Below are 19,299 nucleotides of genomic sequence, written 5' to 3'. Positions count from 1 at the left end.
ATCTGTAAGCGTGCAATGTAATTTAATAGTCGGATCCATTATTTATCATTATTAGTTTGTGGTTGCAACGTATACACTTATTAGAAAGCTGTCGTACGATCGTCGCACTGAAAATGAGAAGAGACGTCACATTGCGGGGTTAGTTTTAGGCACCTGTAACGGAAGTGCGCATGCGCTGCTCTCGCCCGTGTTGCTGTTCACTGCTCTGGTGCTGCTTTAGCGCTGTGCATCACCCAACGCAAAGATGGCGACTCGGGTAAGATATGCTTCCATTTCAATTACGAATAAACTACGATATTAAGAGTGATCTTTTCTCTATACTATTTATGTAGAGCGCGACTGAGATGAGCTTTGGCTTGTTATTTCACAAAAAGCAAAACATTTGATTCATTTATTAACCACAGATGCTGTAAATGTACAGAAGTATTGATCGTTGCTTTTCATAGGATGGTAATGCGTGCATAGCCTACTGGGGGATTAACATTTGTTGTCCAGCAAGCTATTTGTATTGACTCGGGAAATTTAGGCGGTTATTTTATATAGTGTGAGCCCATTGGTGAAGCTTATAATGACTACGCAAAGGTTGATATTTGCAATTGCAAATCGTACAGCATCAAAACATCGGGCTATTTTGGTTGTTTCATCAATGATTTCATATCGCTGGGCCTGGTGTTTGTGTGAAGTCGTGTAGCATGTTTTCTTTTGAACATCGGTGATGTGGAGCGATATATCACAGGATACCGTGATCCATTGCATTGAGTGATCGAGCAGGGGATTTAACCTTGGCTCGCGTAATGCTCACATAAGCGCATCACAATCGCTCACGGTGCTTGTGGTATATAACGTTGAGCAAGCCTGCGCTTGATGTAGGCCTATTTAGTTCAAAATATCGACAGAAACATATTTCCCCAATGCAAATTTTAGTTCGCAAAGCCTCTGTACAGCCACCCCTCGCCTATGCGGAAGATTAAAACGCGCTCACGGTGGATTGGTAGTCGCAATAGAAAAGCCTCATGAATAGCAATTTCATCATTATTGCGGTCATAACATGAAAATGTATACTGATAGATCGAAATAATAATATATCATTCAGGTTTAAATTGTTATCTATTTTGTAAAAAGGATCAGCATGTTTATTGCGCATCGATTGTGATGCATTTTTATTAAACTCATACATACCTGGTTCTTGGTTGGTCCTTAGGATTGGACTTGATTGCCACGTCACTATAATGGAAGTCATCCACTATTGCAATGCAAACATTTATATTTCATATTGTGATAATATTGTTATTGTGAATTAATTTGGCCACAATAATTGTTTAGTGAAGATATTTTCTGGTATGCCTCTAGTACACAAGTCGGTGTATCTTGAGATAATTTGTTGTTTTTGTTGAGCAAAAAGGAATGCATTGTGACTCATTCATATGATTTTTGAGAATGGGAAGATATGTGTTTATAAACCGCAGATTAATCAATCAAACTTACTTCCAGACAAATGCTGTGTGAAATGTGTGGGCACAGAGTTCACTAATGTATAATATATATATATATATATATATATATATATATATATATATATATATATATATATATATAAAACTCAGTCAATACTTAATTTTCCAGATCTCTGTTTTTTTACTGTGCATTCCAATCAAAGTCCAGTTGGGTTGTTCTGATACAGCTAAATAATACAATAAAACATCATAAAACAAAGGTTTTTGTATTATTTTCAATCCTATGATGTCTGACGGGGCATGAATGTAAGGTTGACGATTTTATTGTTTGGTTTGGTCCACACGGCTAATTAGGAAACACAATCTTCTCAAGTCACATTTTCGGTTATGTATTTGACAGATGTAAACAAGAATGCACTTCACAATATACTTTTTATCACTATATGTGTTGCTGTGTTCTCTGGGAATTAAACCTACAAACTTCGTACTGATAATGCTGTGTTGAGTTGAAGAACAAGAACACTCGGTTATAATAAAAACATAAGGCAAATTCATCATGCTTTTGATAACTCCTTAAAACCAATGACTATGTAATGTCATTTGAGACACAGAACTCATCAGTAAAGAGTTTTAGTTCGCTCTCTGCCATGGAAATGTTTTCAATTAGGTCTCCCTCCGGGGTGATTAATGACACATTAGAAAGATAGATTTCTTAAAAACGTTTTGTTGAAATTGCAAGTCATGTTAAAGCAGTGACATGAAATTTGGTATGTCATAGCTTAATTGATCTGTAAATGGTTGACTTATTGGAAATCCTAAGTAAACCATGGTTTTGTTCAACAGATTTGAATAATAAATTACTTTTTCTTGGTTTGCTTGTTGGGTTATAAGTTGTGGTTGACTTATTTGAAGCTTGATGAGATTTATTTTGCAGAATAATGTGTGGGGGACAGATGTTTCTCGGTCATATTGTTTTCTAGATTTTTACACACTAAATAATAGTTTTATCCTCATGCACACCTTTCATCATCCTCCCTAACTGTTATGCATTTGATCAGAAGCAATATCCTTCCATTCCGAAGTATCCAGCTTCTGTATAGGCTATATATTAGTTTAGGATTTATTTATTAAGATATTTTGTGTATTTGTTAAAGCCTTTTCGTTATATTTCATGTTGATTATTTCTCCGTTACATATTTCACGGTGTTGCTTATGAAATTGGCATGTACATTGAGGCAGTTAGAAACCAATAATGCTTAATCATAGTCTGGAGGGGAATAAGTCATTTTCTTATTACACAAGCAATTGTAGTAAGTCCTGTAACACAAGATTCCCTAAACAGTCTGTGGTTACTTCTTGACAGTATTGATGTTCCTCATTTTGTATTACTCTAGAGGCACAACCCCATTAGATAAGGGGAGCAGAGCTGCTTGAAATAGCTTTTTCTGGAAGATGAAATGACAAGCAGCATTTGGTATTTGTTTTGCGCTGAATTGGTATGTTTAGAAATATATTGCAATTAATTTGGGGATGGACCTTAATGTTTCCTGTTTTATTTTAGGAGTTTTCTAACATTGTTAAATTTCAACTATAAAAAAGAACAGATATGCAAGAAGAGTTCATAAGGCTGTGTCAATGCTTTAACGCTTTTTTATTTCCACAATCATGATGGCTTGTTTTGGATTTGAGATTCACTACAAAATTTCAGTTTGCAATCATTAACTCTTCCATTTTGTTCCAAAACCAAATGAATAGCTTTTGTCTGTGGATCACTAAATGAGATGTAAACCATGGTTGACCAAAGTGCTTCACAATGTCCAAAGGCAATCACACACAAGCAACACTAATACAATGGAAAAATAATTAATAGGAATATAAATATATATCAAATATATACACTCACCGGCCATTTTATTAGGAACACCTTACTAGTACCGGGTTGGACCCCCTTTTGCCTTCAGAACTGCCTTAATCCTTCGTGGCATAGATTCAACAAGGTATTGAAAACATTCCTCAGAGATTTTGGTCCATATTGACATGATAGCATCACACCATTTTAGTGAACTCATTGTCATGTTCAAGAAACCAGTCTGAGATGATTCACGCTTTATGACATGGCGCGTTATACTGCTGGAAGTAGCCATCTGAAGATGGGTACACTGTGGTCATAAAGGGATGGTCTTTGTCAGCAACAATACTCAGGTAGGCTGTGGCGTTGACACGATGCTCAATTGGTACTAATGGTCCCAAATTGTGCCAAGAAAATATCCCCCACACCATTACACCACCACCACCAGCCTGAACCGTTGATACAAGGCAAGATGGATCCATGCTTTCATGTTGTTGACGGCAAATTTTGACCCTACCATCCGAATGTCGCAGCAGAAATCGAGACTCATCAGGCCAGGCAACGTTTTTCCAATCTTCTTTTGTCCAATTTTGGTGAGCCTGTGCCAATTGTAGCCTTAGTTTCCTGTTCTTAGCTGTCAGGAGTGGCACACGGTGTGGTCTTCTGCTGTTGCAGCCCATCCGCCTCAAGGTTCGACGTGTTGTGTGTTCAGAGATGCTCTTCTGCATACCTCGGTTGTAACAAGTGGTTATTTGAGTTACTGTTGCCTTTCTATCAGCTCGAACCAGTCTGGCAATTCTCCTCTGACCTCTGGCATCAACAAGGCATTTGCGCCCACAGAACTGCCGCTCACTGGATATTTTCTCTTTTTCGGATCATTCTCTGTAAACCCTAGAGATGGCAGTTTCTGAAATACTCAGACAGGCCCGTCTGGCACCAACAACCATGCCACGTTCAAAGTCACTTAAATCACCTTTCTTCCCCATTCTGACGCTCGGTTTGAACTGCAGCAGGACGTCCTGACCATGTCTACATGCCTAAATGCATTGAGTGGCTTCCATGTGATTGGCTGTTTAGAAATTTGCGTTACCAGGCAGTTGGACAGGTGTACATAATAAAGTGGCCAGTGAGTATATATTTAATATAAAAACATCACAATGTCTCCGCTCAGCCTGATATAAAAGCCAAAGAATACAGGTGTGTCTTAAGTAATGACTTAAAAATGCCAACAGTCTGAGCAGTTCTTAAATGTAAAGGTAAACCATTCCGCAAATTTGGTGCCACCACTGAAAAAGCACGGTCACCTTTATTTCTTAACCTGTTTCTCGGAACATCAAGAAGCATCTGATACGTTTATCAAAAGCAATTTATAAATGTTAAATCTGTTATCAGTTTATGCGTTCCCTGTGAATTTAACCCATGCCTTTGGCTACACTTTGAACTAAAGAAACATCTTATTTAGTCTTTCACAAAACAAAGTAAGTTGTGCATGTTTGCATGTTTGACTCGCCATGATGGTGAAAAAAAGCTTTACATTTTAAATTATTTAAGATTTATAAATGTCTATGTTTGTTGCCGACGTTTGTCTGTTTAAAACGTCAAAAATGCAGCAAAGGTATGCATTCCCCCATCTTAAATTTCAGCATTTGCCTGCAATCTGCTATTTCTTTAAACCCATATGCAATCAATACTAATTCTGCACTGCATGCTGCACACTCGACCATACGCGCATCTGCTTTTTTCGGCTGTTTGAGCTCAATGTGTAGCTTGCTATTTCAATTCACTTATGTCCTTTTCCCCTCCTTCCTGCTTGCATGCATTGGCCCCCCCAAGGTCGTAATATTTTTCAAGGTATGTATGCTCTCCAAATCCCACTGCCTCCACTTGCCTTACTTGCCAGTCTGGGCAGTATGCTAGTATGCTTCAACAGCTTTGCGCTCATCCTCAATGTCCTAAGACCTGCCAGGCCATAACCCCTGTTGCTCTGACCCTTCATAGTAGCATCACCCCAGGTGAGCTCTACAGCACAATATCTTAACAAGGCACCACAATGCTGTAGTCATACAAGCCTGTTGTAAACCACAATTCAGTATCCTCACATCTGGATCAGGTTTCACTCTTAGGTCGAATAAAGTTGGCCTATACTGTAGCAGTTGTGTAGTGTGAGTCTGTCTGGTGAATTTATTACGCATGTTGTCAGGGTGCGAGCTCTCGGATTAACCTTTAAGTTAAGTAAAAAGGTAATTGCTGGACTGCTCTTTGTTAACAAAATGATGGAGACCTGTTGTGTTAACCTCTGCACTTTGAATCTGCATAATGAAGCGTTAGGTTTTTATTACATTAGAATGAGCTATTTCTATCTACATACACCACGGGTTCCCTCGCATGGAATTCACCATGTTGTTTCTTCAGGAGCCCTAAACGGACAAACTGCTCTACAGAGCGTTACGTTCATACGTGATCTCCTTCAGCAAAGAAGCGAAAACATGATGACATCTTTGTCCTGTGTCACCCACCCTAAAGTGCTTTGAAAGGGCAGAGTGGAGTGAGCGTTGCTTGCAATTCGCAGCCTCACCACTAGCTGCCGCTGAATTTCACAAACTGGACCTTTAATTCAGTTAAAAATGGGATATTTATGTGTTTATTTCTACACTACATCTAGTACATTCTAAACAACATCAAAGCTGCATTCTAGTTCCGTTACTGTTTACATTGAAATGTTGTTTTATTTTTTCATTGACGTCCTTTCAATTGTTGTGTTGCAGTCTGCAGCTGCTCTCTCTGTGCAGCTCATTCTGTTCTCTACTTCAAATACCCGATGGGAACGCCTGGTGCTTTCTGCCCTGCTTTTATTCTCCTTGTTTAGGAGTTTTATTTTTGTGCTTTTGTATGTGTAGCAGCAAACAAAAGAGGAACAAATAAAACTAAAACACTAAGCCATTGCTGCCTATCAGACTTGTTGTCATCTATATTGCTGCTGACTCACCCATTATGTTTTTGCTAGATTGTGCTTGCCAGTCTAATCTTTCGTTTCTTGGTTAATCAGCTCACCGTAAAACACTCAACCTTCCATTTTGTCATTTTGTACCGTGGGATTTGCTATTTTTGAAGTCTTGCAAAGAATCAATCGTGCAATATGTTTTTTTAATTTTGATGAGGGGAAGACTGATCTTCTTTATACTTGAGGAATCCAGTAGGCTCATATTTTAAATATGGAACAATGTTGCCAGGCTGGTGTTTGTGGCAAAATGTCTTCTTTATATTTGCAAGGAAAAGTCAGCTGATACCTCTTGGCATCTCAATATCTCTCTCTCTTTCTGCAGACGATGCAAGCGGCCCGATGCCCGACAGATGAGCTGTCACTGACTAACTGTGCTGTAGTGAACGAGAAAGACCTGCAGTCTGGACAGTGAGTATCCACCTACACCACAGACCCTTACAGATGCATCATGGTTAGACATTTAAAGTGACCAAATTATCTTTTGGAATTTAAAAAATAGTGGCAAAAATGCCCACATACCACCCCAGCACCTTATTAAAAAGTACTAAGACTGCTGACCTTTTAAGTTATGTAGAATCACGTAACAACTGTTGTGTGCGTGTTGTTCGGACAATGTATTTGCATCATGTGATGTGGCTCGTGAGGGATACTGTAGAGAAAGTGCACATGGTCAGAACTCCTGCAGCAGAACTGATGATTTTCCTTTGGGCTTGTAAAGTGTGTGTGTGTAATGCTGATTCAGTCCAGACGTTAACTCAGACTGACAGAGTCTGCCGCAGTCCTGCTGATGTCTCATGTCCAAAGGTGTCGCAACATGAAGTGTGTGTGTGTGTGTAGGTTTGTCCCACACTGACGCATATTGAAGTTTTATATACGCGGATTGTAAGTTGTATATTAATGCACATTTATAATATATGTCTTTAAACACAGTATGGGTCCATTTTCAATAGAGAATACTGTCAAAATGCCTGGTCAAATAATTATGTTGGCATTAACATGTGCCACTTATGACTTTCGAATATGTTATATAATGTTTTTGTACTAACCACATACTACATATTCTATATTCTAAGATGTAATAAACTGCTAATAATAAAGTCATCACACTTCATGCTAAATACCCATCTTTATCCACTTTGTGTGATTCTCACGGTTTTCAGTCTTTCGAGCATTGTTCATAGAGGCTTAATCCTATCTGCATCTCTCTCCAGGCATGTGTCTGTGAGGACAACACCCACCCACAAGTTTGTGTTCACAGTGAAGTGTCATCACTCTGTGCTTCCTGGAACAATCGCTTTCAGTTTGCCACAGGTACACAACTACCGCCAACATCCTTTTATCTGTATCACAACAACGAATGCCATAGGGGCAAGAAAAGCCCATGCACCACACAATTTAAAAAACACACAACTTCACTAGTTTTGTCAGTAAACAGCATATTTTGCTATTTTATTATATTTCTCCTCTTTTTTGAACTCCTTTACATAGAGGAAATGGGCAGGCCTGTCCATTGGACAAGAAATAGACGGTATGTTCTTCTGGAGATTCTTTTAAAACTATATTTAAGGCTTAACTTTAGATTGTTAAATTAACCTACTTACTTATATATGTTTTCTTATCATTTTCTAACCAGTGGCAAACTACAACTTTGACAAATCCATGCAGTGCATTGGTGCCATGACCATTGAGATTGACTTCCTGCAGAAGAAGAGCACTGACTCCAGTCCCTATGACTCTGACAAAATGGCTGCCGAGTTCATCCAGCATTTCAACAATCAAAGCTTTAGTGTGGGACAGCAGGTTAGAGCGACTTCACCAAACACTAAAGTGAAATTGAAGTATATTTGATGTTTATTGTAAATAAATCATTATATCTGTCATAGCTGGTCTTTAGTTTCTGTGACAAGCTCTTTGGCGTGGTTATAAAAAGCATTGAGGGTATGGACCCCAGCATACTAAAGGGAGAACCAGCATCTGGCAAAAAGCAAAAGGTACTTTGTGCGATTCTTTTCTTTTTCAGAAAAAAGAAAAAAAGAATAACTAGTCATTTCGAATCATGTAAAATATAAATACGACGATGTTGATAATTTAATATGATCTGTTTTCACAGATTGAGATTGGTCTGTTGGTTGGAAACAGTCAGGTGATCTTTGAAAAGTCAGAGAGCTCATCTCTTACACTAGTTGGTGAGTTTTATACAGTTCGAAAATAATTTATATTTAACAGCCCAGTATTCGCTATTGAAATCTTGTTTTTTATCCTTTCGTTCACCAGGCAAGGCCAAGACCAAAGAGGCACGTCAGACCATCATTAACCCTGACTGGAACTTTGAGAAAATGGGTATTGGTGGTTTGGACAAGGAGTTCTCGGATATCTTCCGTAGGGCCTTCGCTTCCCGAGTATTCCCTCCTGACATTGTGGAGCAAATGGGTACGCTTGGATTTCCATATCAGGAAATTAGTAATGTTTCTTAAAGATTGTTGGCTGAGATATTGAACATGTACAGATTTATTGCTTAAGACTTAAAGCTAAAGTTGTCTCCTCTGCACCGCAGGTTGCAAGCACGTGAAAGGCATCCTTCTCTTTGGTCCTCCTGGCTGTGGTAAAACACTGATGGCCAGGCAGATCGGTAAGATGCTGAATGCCAGAGAGCCAAAGATTGTCAACGGTCCAGAGATCCTCAACAAGTATGTGGGTGAATCTGAGGCCAACATTAGGAAGCTGTTTGCAGATGCTGAGGAAGAACAGAAAAGGGTGAGATGATAAACCAAAGTCTTATGACCACAGCCTATGTACTACAATACACTTTACTTTACTATACATTTACATTCTGTAATTTACGTTCTGTGCTATATTATATTGAACTATATTGTATTATACCACAATATGCTACACTACACTATACAGCTATATTTTGCTATACTTTACTGTACTGTGCTTTACTATTCTACTACTATACTCTTTATTTAGCTATATCTCCTCAATACTATGCTCTTTTTTGTCTCTGCAGTTGGGGGCTAACAGTGGTCTGCACATTATTATCTTTGATGAACTGGATGCTATCTGTAAGCAGCGTGGTACAAGTGCCGGCAGTACAGGTGTTCATGACACTGTGGTCAACCAGCTCCTGTCAAAGATCGATGGAGTGGAGCAGCTCAACAACATTCTCGTCATAGGTGAATAACTGCACAAGATACATTTGATCTATTTATATATATATATATATATATATATATATACACAACAATAATGTGATGCATATTGGTCTTTATGAGCTTATGAAGTCACTGGCTGTAACATCTTGGGTTGTCTATTTTTGTATCTCTGATTGACTGTTTTTTGCCGTGCACTTTCTTTTGTCTAAAAGGCATGACTAACAGGCCTGACCTGATAGATGAAGCTTTGATGAGACCGGGCCGATTTGAAGTGAAGATGGAGATCGGTAAGACTTTATCTTTGTTCTGCTGGAGGCATGTATGACTCTATCTGTGTTTAATGTCGCATGTCTGCATCTCTGTCATTATTTAGGTTTACCGGATGAGAAGGGCCGTCTTCAGATCCTGAACATTCACACTGCTAAGATGAGAGAGTTTAACCTCATCTCTACTGATGTGGATGTTAAAGAACTGGCCACCGAGACCAAGAACTACAGTGGAGCGGAACTGGAGGGTCTGGTTAGAGCCGCCCAGTCCACTGCCATGAACCGCCACATTAAGGTACTGAGTACTGCCTCCCTCACTCTACATCATGTATTTTTACACAAAAGGTGTTCAAATAAAGTTTTGAACAGTTATAGTATAACTGTAACACCATTGTGGACAGCAATACATTGCATGGTTGTGAAATAAAATATTTTATTTCATGATTTTGAATTCAAATGTTTACTGTAAGAAGTTGCCAGCACAATGTATGAAGGTAAAATTGAAATGATCATGTTCCAGGCCACATCCACTGTAGAGGTGGACATGGAGAGAGCAGAGAAACTCCTGGTCACTCGTTCAGACTTCATGGCGTCTTTAAATAATGACATTAAACCTGTAAGTATCTTAAAGCTAAAAACCTTTTCCAAGCAAAAATAGTATCAATGATTATTTGTTTTTATTAACTTGCGAGTGATTTCATGCTTTCGTCTCTTGTTAGGCTTTTGGCACCAACCAAGAAGACTACACCAGTTATATAATGAATGGGATCATTAAATGGGGTGATCCGGTCACGCGTGTGCTGGAGGATGGAGAGCTGCTGGTACAGCAGACCAAAAACAGTGATCGCACACCACTGGTGTCTGTGCTTCTCGAGGGTTCGTTTTCATTTGAATTGTTTTAACAGTATTATATCTAACACAAGGGTTTGAAACCGTATTCAAACGTACGCCTGTGTATCTCAGGACCTCCTCACAGTGGCAAGACAGCCCTGGCTGCTAAGATCTCAGAGGACTCGCAGTTTCCATTTATTAAGATCTGCTCTCCGGACAAGATGATTGGCCACTCGGAGATCTCCAAATGCCAGGCCATCAAGAAGGTTTGTGGCAGTGAATTAAAATATGTTAGCAATGTTATGGATGTTTAATGCATACTGTTTTTTACAACGGACACTATTCCTGTTCAGTTCTTTGACGACGCGTACAAGTCTCAGCTCAGCTGTGTTGTGATTGATGACATTGAACGTCTATTAGGTTGCAACTTTCTCCTCATTCTTATATGAATTGGTGTTTTTTGGAATAAAAGAAACAGTTTTAATGAACTTTGTGTGGTAAAACAGATTATGTGCCGATTGGTCCCCGCTTCTCCAACCTGGTCCTTCAGGCTCTGTTGGTTTTGCTGAAGAAAACTCCACCTCATGTAAGTGCTCGTGTTCTGAATGTTTTTTGTGAATTTAAATGCATTTAATTTATATTAGATTGGGAGATTATAAACATACAGTAACATGTCCGCTCTTCCTCTTAAGGGTCGAAAGCTGCTGATCATCGGTACAACCAGCCGCAAAGACGTTCTGCAAGAGATGGAGATGCTGGATGCGTTCAGCACCACTATTCACGTGCAAAACATCTCTTCTGGGGATCACCTGGTTGAAGCTCTAGAGGTGAGATACATCACAAGTTAGCATAGTAAGTCACACATTCTAAAATCGGAGATGCAGGATAGTTGAACTATCCAGCAGAGGGTGCTGTTTAATCACACTTAATCATGTTACACACCACCTCAGACGTTTACAAACACAAACTGTTACATTTCTAATCTTGTTCTTTTGTGTTGATCTAAAGCTCCTGGGCACCTTCACGGATGCTGAGAGAACCACCATTGCCCAGCATGTGAAGGGAAAAAGAGTTTGGATTGGCATTAAGAAGCTTCTCATGCTTATTGAGATGTCTCTGCAGGTAAGCTATAGGGAACAATACTACGGAGATCTGTAAATAGTGTTTAGGTCATTACAGGTCAGCTAAACACTCCTAAAAAACGCAGAATGAATAGGAAAATTTGAAGGCACATCTATTAGTATGAGATATGATATTAATATGTGAAGAAGTGACTACCGATTCCATGTCTGATGTTTTGTTAATATAAATGAATTTTGACAGCATTAAAATAAACATTCATAATTAAATTAAGATGCAGTTTTTCACAATCAAGAGACTATATTAATGCATATATTTTACATGACATTGTTTTGACTGTTATTAGTTTATACAACAAGAGCATTCAAGTATGCTGCAAATAAAAAACACTAATAATATTAATGAACATAATAATTAATAGTTCTATAAGAATAATACAAATAATATTAATAACTGTGAAAAGTTTCCATTGCACATTCGTATTAAGTGACCAAAACATTGATGTTAATAGATCAAGTTAATTTGATGTCTTTCACTCTTTATTTCTGCTAAAACTTTGCTTTTGGTGCACAACACACATTGTAAATGTTATGGAATTGGCACAGGAAATCTTTCCATCATCACACTTCATTTTCTCAAGTGCAGCTGCAGTAATCTCTTAATGCTGTGAGGTTTGGACAAGCAATTTGATGAGCCCGAGCGCCTTTCCAACGTGTATCTTTTGAAGGGCATCTAAATAATTCATTCATTTTATTTTTCTGCCGCTTCACGTGTTGACTCACACAGATGAATAACATGGCAAATCTAAAGCCTGTCAGTCCGATGAGTATCTTATGACAGAACCGCATAGACAATCAAATAACCTAGCAATGAAAAGAGTTTATTTATAGAAGCTGATGTTTACTCTCCTCTCTCTAGATGGATCAAGCGTACAGAGTCAGCAAGTTCCTCTCTCTGCTTAGAGAAGAAGGAGCGTGAGTATTCGCCGTAACTTTATGTTTGTCGCTGTGATGCATTTAAAGTATAAAACCTGCTGCCTTGCGTATCTGGAGACGAGATAAAAAATCTGATGTGGAGTTCTGATGTAGCGCATGTTTTTCTTTTTATTTGAATGTTAATTGACAGGCTGGATGAAAACAATCACATCCGAATTTAACGTCAGCATGATGGTAAGGGTTTACGGTACAGTGGAGTGTTCTGTACTCAGAGCCGTCCAAATAGTGGCTTTGAACTCTCCTTACACTCAGTTTCAACCTTAAAGGGATAGCTCACCCAATAATGACATAATATTATGTCAATAATATAACATTGTCAGAAACAAATGTATAAGTACAATGCAATGTAAGTCGGCTTGGATAAAAGCATCTGCCAAATGCATAAAATGTAAATGTAATGAAAATTCTGTCATCATTTATTCACTCCATCATTCCAAATCTGCATGACTTTCTTTCTTCTGTAGAACACAAACAAAGACATTTTGAAGTACGTTGGAAACCAAACAACACTGGCCCCCATTGACTTCCATTGTATGCTCACAGAAGCACTGAGACATTTCTCAAAATACCGTTTGTGTTTGTGTGTATGGAATGAGACAAGGGTAAATAAATGATGACAGACATTTTTTTGGAGAGGGGGGTGAACCATCCCTTTAAGTGGGAAACCTGGAAAGAGAAACTAGAAACTAGTGTCCCGTAGCAACTCAACCTGTGTGTGTTTTATCTCTGCTTTGAATAGTAATATAAAGGACACATTTAGAATGTAACTTTACTGTCCTATCCATCATTAGATACTAAGAATGAGTTTTGACGAAAGTAACAGACGTGATAAAAGGGTACAAAGAGAAATATTTCTTTATTTGGAACAACATGCTAGTTGTGTACTAAGCAGAAACATTCAAGCAGAGTCAGTCTTAGATAAACAGTGAAGAAGGGCAATTATTTACTTTCAGATGCCAGACATCAAATTCACTGTGTCTCAGAGTTTGTCTTTAAATTTGGACTTCCTTCAAACATCAAACTGCACAGGTGTCAGAACCAAGGTTGAATAAACACAACTCAGAATCACACTTTCACCGAGTACACAACCAACACCATCTCACCCTCTACCTTCCTCTACAGAGACCGTGGTGTCTACGAGTAACACAAGACAGAAGACAACCGAAGGTATTCACTGCCCTCTGCATGTTCCCTTGGCAACTACGAGCAGACTCACCATCCACGCAAAAATTGATATCCCGACAGAGGTCTCAGAGCCCTCGTGTGGTCTCCGCTCATATCCAACCACAATATCGTCTTGTGCTTTGTGAAATATTTCTGTATGCTGTTTGTTTACATGAATATGTTTAAATCCAGTTAATCTCGGTCTAATCGAAGCCATGAAGATGTAAAAAAATATTCTGATTAAAAAAACATGTACATATGTTGCTACATACAGGACACATATGTAGTGCGTCTCTATCACGCAACATCTATAAGTAGGATTTAAGAAAGCTTTTAGTATGTATACAGTGAAAATGAGCCGTGCTGTCTGTAGTGTGTATACGCAGAACCTTACCTTTGTGATTGTGTTGTGGTAACACAAGAAAACAACAAATAGATCACAGTGTTATATTTATGATTTTATACATAGTTTGACCGCAGAGTTAAGTTTTTTGTTTGGTTCTATTTTTAATCTTGGTTATGGTGTCAGAGCTGGTAAAACATACAGTATATAATATATGTTCATGTGTGTTTGTAAGCACTTTGTGAAGAACCTTGAATATAATATGAGAGATCAGATCTACAGTTGATTGATAATCTGAGTATGCGTTTTAGTGAGTGAGTGTGTGTGTGTGTGCATTCAGAAGCTCGCCCCACAAGTCAGCTTCAGTCATCTCATATGTGTGGGTGTATTTATTTGTGTACTGTGTGTGTAGAAATGGTTTTTGAATGTATTATTTATGAAAATGTTGCTTTCTGTATTGCTTTTTTGGCTGAACTTTGTTTTCTCAATGGTTTCTGTGACTAGTGTTTGATGTACAGATCTCTGTGATCTGTTATGGCTATTGGAGATGTACAACCAGATGCAAAATTGTGTTACTGCAATAATAAAAAAACAACAACAACCTAATTACTCTGATAGGTTTTTTCTGGTGTGATGAAGAACTGTTTAGTGTAATGTTCACCCTAATCTAACTTCAAACCTGTATTTGACTGTTATGTGGGACACAGACGAAGATATTCTGAGAAATGTTTTCCATGTTTTGTGCCCATACAACTTAAATCTATTTGGAGGAATGTTATTTTGTTACCAATCCTATTTCAAATATCTTATTTTGTCTTCTGCAGAAGAAAGTCATACACGTTTGATGATGATGACATAATGTTAATTTTTGGGTGAACTGTTCCCTTAACTGTCCAGACGGTGGCAGCAGAGTTCAGCTAAATCATGGTGAGTGACCCAAAATGATCTCTTTGAAACTTTGTGTATTGACAAAGACTAAGAGTTGAGATTAGGCGTTAAATGTTAAGCATGCAAGAGCAGGGCCTCGCATGCACAGGCCATGTAACTGCAGGGTGTATCATAAACGTTACACTCCTGAAAGATCTCTATCTCCAACACTGCGTCTTCCCATAAATGTGTGCTTTTCAACAGCATCTTTATTGTTAACTCAAATGAAAGACCTGTAAAATGTGATGCCATTATGACGAGACAAGCTTTGACAAATAAGAACACGAGGTACTAGGAATGGCAGATTTTGTTAGAAAGAACTGATCTCAAAAGCATTGCATGTCTAATGTAGCAGAAAGAACAAGCATTTTAAGGACACGCTATTGTAGGCTACAGTGCAAACAAGTAACTATGGCGAATGAAACATTCCCATTTATCTATCAAGACATTCATTATCAAGTAAGCTCTGGAAAGTGTCTTGAAAGGTTGTCCTTGGTTCTTTTGACTTCAGCAGGACTATACATATAGAAATACACCACATCACTTCAGTTCAAGTACAAATGTTGTGCGTGTGAGTCTCAATGTTAGGGAAAGTGAGAATTTTGTAACCATATACCCTACAGATTTGTGCACGAATCAATGTTAATGAAAATGTTTTCAAACTTTTTTTCACAACCCAATTCAAACAAATTATAATGGCAGAATTTTGAAGTCCAGACACAGACTGAGTTTGTGTGGCATGATTAAATCAGTTTACCCAGTTACATATGGTTGAGGGTTTATCACTCAGTATGCAAAGATAGAAGACAACCGCCACAAACACGGACATAACTCAAACCTCACACACACATTGCTCTTTAGAAGTTGTTTCTGAGTAAAACACTTTCATCTGTCTCTGCTTTGCCCTGCAGGGGTGACTTTGATATGTGCTTTTAGGGGATCAACTGGAATTGGATTTTACACGGTTATTATGACAGAGGTCCCCCCATGTTTCTGATCCGCTCTCTGGTCCTCTTCTTCTGCATAATCCCCACATGTTCTACTCAGTCTTGCTAGTGGGAAGCCCACGGAACATGGGGAATGTTGTCTTCAATCAGCCAGATCTCTAGCAAATCTGATCAGATTTGTGCACTTCATTGTTAGTGCATTAATAAAATGAGAAAATTTGAGATTTTTATAAGATTTTCATATTTACCAACTTTTCACTTTATTCCTTCAGTTGTAACACAGTTTACCTTAATACTTATAATTTGTTCAAATTCAATTGAAAAGGGTTACACATTTCTAATGATGTTTTGGACTACAAGCACCTCATATTGTTGTTGACATATGTAGGATTTACTTAACAAACTTCAGATTATATACTGTACAGTCTTGCACAGACCTTTGGGCTAGTGCTAATATTGTTTTTTGGGGTGGGGGTGTTGTCAATGAGGCAAGGTGCCTGTGTCATAGATGCAAATTTGATTTTAATTCCAGTATCTTGTCTACTAAATAAGTGACCAAGCAGAAAATAGTGTTCGATGGACCAGTGCACTAAAAACTGGATACCAGTCTCCTTTTAACTGAATGGAGGGGACTGCCAGGATGAACAGGTAATGTACGGAAATGTACTCATGTTATATCATTTAATATAGTAATGCAAAAGTACTATATATTTCTCCTCAGGTTTCCAGGTTGTGCCTAGCAGACTAATTTAAGTTAAACAAATAAACATGTGTCTTTTTAAATAGCACACTGTACTAATAGCTGGTAGTTGAATATCTAAAAGTTAAGCTATTACGCAGGCTTTCTTAGTGGTATACCGTTGTTATGTCCCCAAGGATTAATTTAACCCTATAGATTTAAACTTAAGTCTATACAACGGCAGATCTACCATGAGACCAAATTACAAAAGTGAAAGTGTGAGAAAGGCAAATATATTCTATTGCCATGAATATCATTTCAAAAAATATATTTGCCTCTTTAGTTTCTTGGTGGGAGTTGTGCTAAATATGTTTAGTTCTGCATTCTCTATACACGTTAATGTAACAGGAATAGAAGTACAATCCCATTACCAATACAAAACACACAGAAAGCACACAGAAGAGCTCAGTTCTGCTGGCGTATCACCACACCATATCAACCAGCAATGTCCAAATAGAAAGCCAGACAAGATTTTAATGAAATGTAATTTTTTAAATGTGGACACTGAGATAAGAGCAGAACAGTTACACTTCCTTCGAAAGGGCAAGGCAAAAAAACGCTTCTCAACCATAAGCAATTTGTATTACAACTGCATCACAACCCACACTCTTTATGAGCATTATATCTTTCTTTCGTGTTGATTTAAGAGTTAATACCATTGCGTGTTAGCTCACCTGGGCCAACCTGGATATTTATGTCAGAATGTATATTTGACTTTCCTAAATCACTAAATCACTCAATGACTGACACACAGTAAAAGCCCCAGGCAAAGCCACGTCACTTTTCTCAGTGTTTTGACTCCTCTTTGTAATCTTGCTTAAAGTCCTCTGGCAATACTGACATGTACTGTATAGGAACACTATGTACTTTTGATGTTTCAAACAGTAATTATCATGTTCCGAACCATATAAAGTGTTTTGTTATATTGTCATATGTGCATTGGGCAGTAGTGAGTCAATTTCAATATGAGAAATTGGTGTGCACAGTTGCCTCATGAGTGTAACAGTGGTTGGGACATTTTAAACAAATTAATAAAACATCTCAAAGTTAAAAAAATCCTTAATGCTTATTATTCTTACTAAATATTGTTTGTTATCCCTAGCTACCTCCTTGAGATGTCATAATATGTTGCCTAATGTTCACAGAAAACTTTTTTCAATTCTGCGATCTGTAAAGACCGACAAGCCCTTGTCTCGTGAAGTGTTACGGGGTAATGTATCACAGACATGGTTAAAAAGGTTTAAGCTGTTGCAAACCTGTAGAGAGCAGCATTTGATATAGTCAGATACTTCTATACCATCAGCTCGTCCTTACCGTAAAGGGGGTGGAGCGACTATAGTAATGCTCTTGCATTTTCCTGTACTGCTAAACATAATCGCTGTACACTTTCACACCTAGACGAACAAATTATGTACCAACTGCCTTTAAGTAGATCTTTTCCAAAACTACCATTTAAATTGTTTTAGCGCGGTGCAAACGTAGCCGAGTTTCTCCGAAACGTGCATCGCGTTTAAAGCTAATCCGGAATACGCTGAAGACCTTTCGTAAAGGAGCCCGGCTGGACCTCGGCGTACTCATTTCGGCATTTGGAAGCAGTTTGTCTTTCTTCAAAAGGAGGGGGTGAGTAATTTTCCCAGGTCAGCTGTCGTGTCGCGCTTCTCACTTCAGAAGTGTCTACTTATGGTGCGCGCAAAAGCGCAGAGCCTTAAAACATCTGCGAGGTGGTAGCGCCCATGAGCAGGCGCGTTCATGTTGTTTGATCTGCGCTTTGCGCACAGCGTGGCCGAACGCCTCTAAACTGAAGTCAAAAGTAAACGTGCTGCTACATAAGCTTGTCGATTTAGTTTCCATGTATGTGGCTTGAATACAAAACTGTTATACTGTTAAGTACACACGCTGGTGAGAGACTTCGTCAGCACCCCTTGTCAACTAACGTTGACATCTACACAGATCAGTTAGGTTCACGTTGAATGGCGTTCGTGTGGAACGGGTTAAATCAGTTTATACACACTGTTGAAGGTTGACCACTTATCGTGCAAAGATAAGACGCAACCGCCACTCGGCCATAACTCAAAACTGTATCATATTCGTGTGATGATTAAATCATTATTTGTCAGAATATTTGAACAGCTTTGAATAAGATACGAGCCGCTCCACGTCACGAAGGGCTGAATAATTCAGTGCATGTGTGCAACGCGGACGCGCGTCCTTAAAGAACCTAGAGTAGACGATGGGAACATAAACAGTCTGTCAGCTCCGGTCATCTCCAGTTTCCGTTTCAGACACCGTGGAGCGTTATTCTCCAATAGTGTAGCTACTCCAGGGGCTGGTGGGCCGTTTCCTTACGTGCCATGCGTGTGCGGCTAATTGCTAGCGTGGAGGTAGACGAGCGCGAGAGGAAGGAAATTAGTTTAGTTGCGTAACACCCCAACATAACAAGCACAGCTGACTTCCCGATCTGCGTTAGCGACGTGCTGACGTCAGAGGGGGCGTCGCGGGAGGTCGTATGAGGGAAAGCTCGCCTCGCGGGCGATACTCTCCGAACATA

The 19,299-nt window shown here is 38.8% G+C and overlaps 2 protein-coding genes and 1 long non-coding RNA gene across 7 annotated transcripts in view; 2 read left to right on the top strand and 1 right to left on the bottom strand.

Moving 5' to 3' along the window:
* The first annotated feature begins 183 nt into the window (after positions 1-183).
* On the top strand, positions 184-14,752 carry nsfa (N-ethylmaleimide-sensitive factor a). 5 transcript variants are annotated; one of them, XR_013786697.1, is made up of 23 exons: positions 200-256; positions 6,627-6,712; positions 7,516-7,615; positions 7,793-7,832; positions 7,938-8,104; positions 8,188-8,295; positions 8,415-8,490; positions 8,579-8,734; positions 8,859-9,058; positions 9,315-9,480; positions 9,672-9,746; positions 9,833-10,020; positions 10,246-10,341; positions 10,445-10,601; positions 10,689-10,822; positions 10,910-10,976; positions 11,063-11,142; positions 11,249-11,383; positions 11,565-11,678; positions 12,555-12,610; positions 12,762-12,805; positions 13,585-13,674; positions 13,754-14,717. XR_013786697.1 is itself a non-coding variant. In XM_079457089.1 (22 exons), the coding sequence occupies exons 1-21, from the start codon at positions 245-247 to the stop codon at positions 12,790-12,792; spliced, it is 2,244 nt and encodes a 747-aa protein (XP_079313215.1). In that variant the 5' UTR covers positions 184-244; the 3' UTR covers positions 12,793-12,805; positions 13,754-14,752. The 5 variants fall into 5 exon arrangements, 4 of the variants coding, with proteins under 4 accessions (XP_079313215.1, XP_079313216.1, XP_079313218.1 ...); XM_079457089.1 differs by lacking the exon at positions 13,585-13,674 and having other exon boundaries at positions 184-256; positions 13,754-14,752; XM_079457091.1 differs by lacking the exon at positions 13,585-13,674 and having other exon boundaries at positions 231-265.
* On the bottom strand, positions 7,728-18,354 carry LOC306894495. The gene is made up of 3 exons (XR_013786698.1): positions 18,066-18,354; positions 11,222-11,377; positions 7,728-9,038 (listed from the first exon to the last, which is right to left on the bottom strand). It is a non-coding gene; the product is annotated as an uncharacterized lncRNA (long non-coding RNA).
* The window catches only part of thraa (thyroid hormone receptor alpha a), a 32,044-nt gene continuing 30,808 nt past the window's right edge, over positions 18,064-19,299 (top strand). Inside the window, exon 1 of the mRNA XM_079457093.1 lies at positions 18,064-18,371. The gene's annotated coding sequence lies outside the window, so the exon portion shown is untranslated. The remainder of the gene's footprint in view (positions 18,372-19,299) is intronic.

This window comes from Barbatula barbatula (assembly GCF_947034865.1).
Source record: "Barbatula barbatula genome assembly, chromosome: 5".
NCBI lineage: Eukaryota > Metazoa > Chordata > Actinopteri > Cypriniformes > Nemacheilidae > Barbatula > Barbatula barbatula.
The sequence above is the reverse complement of the archived record's forward strand: the minus strand, read 5'-3'. Positions and strand labels throughout refer to the sequence as shown.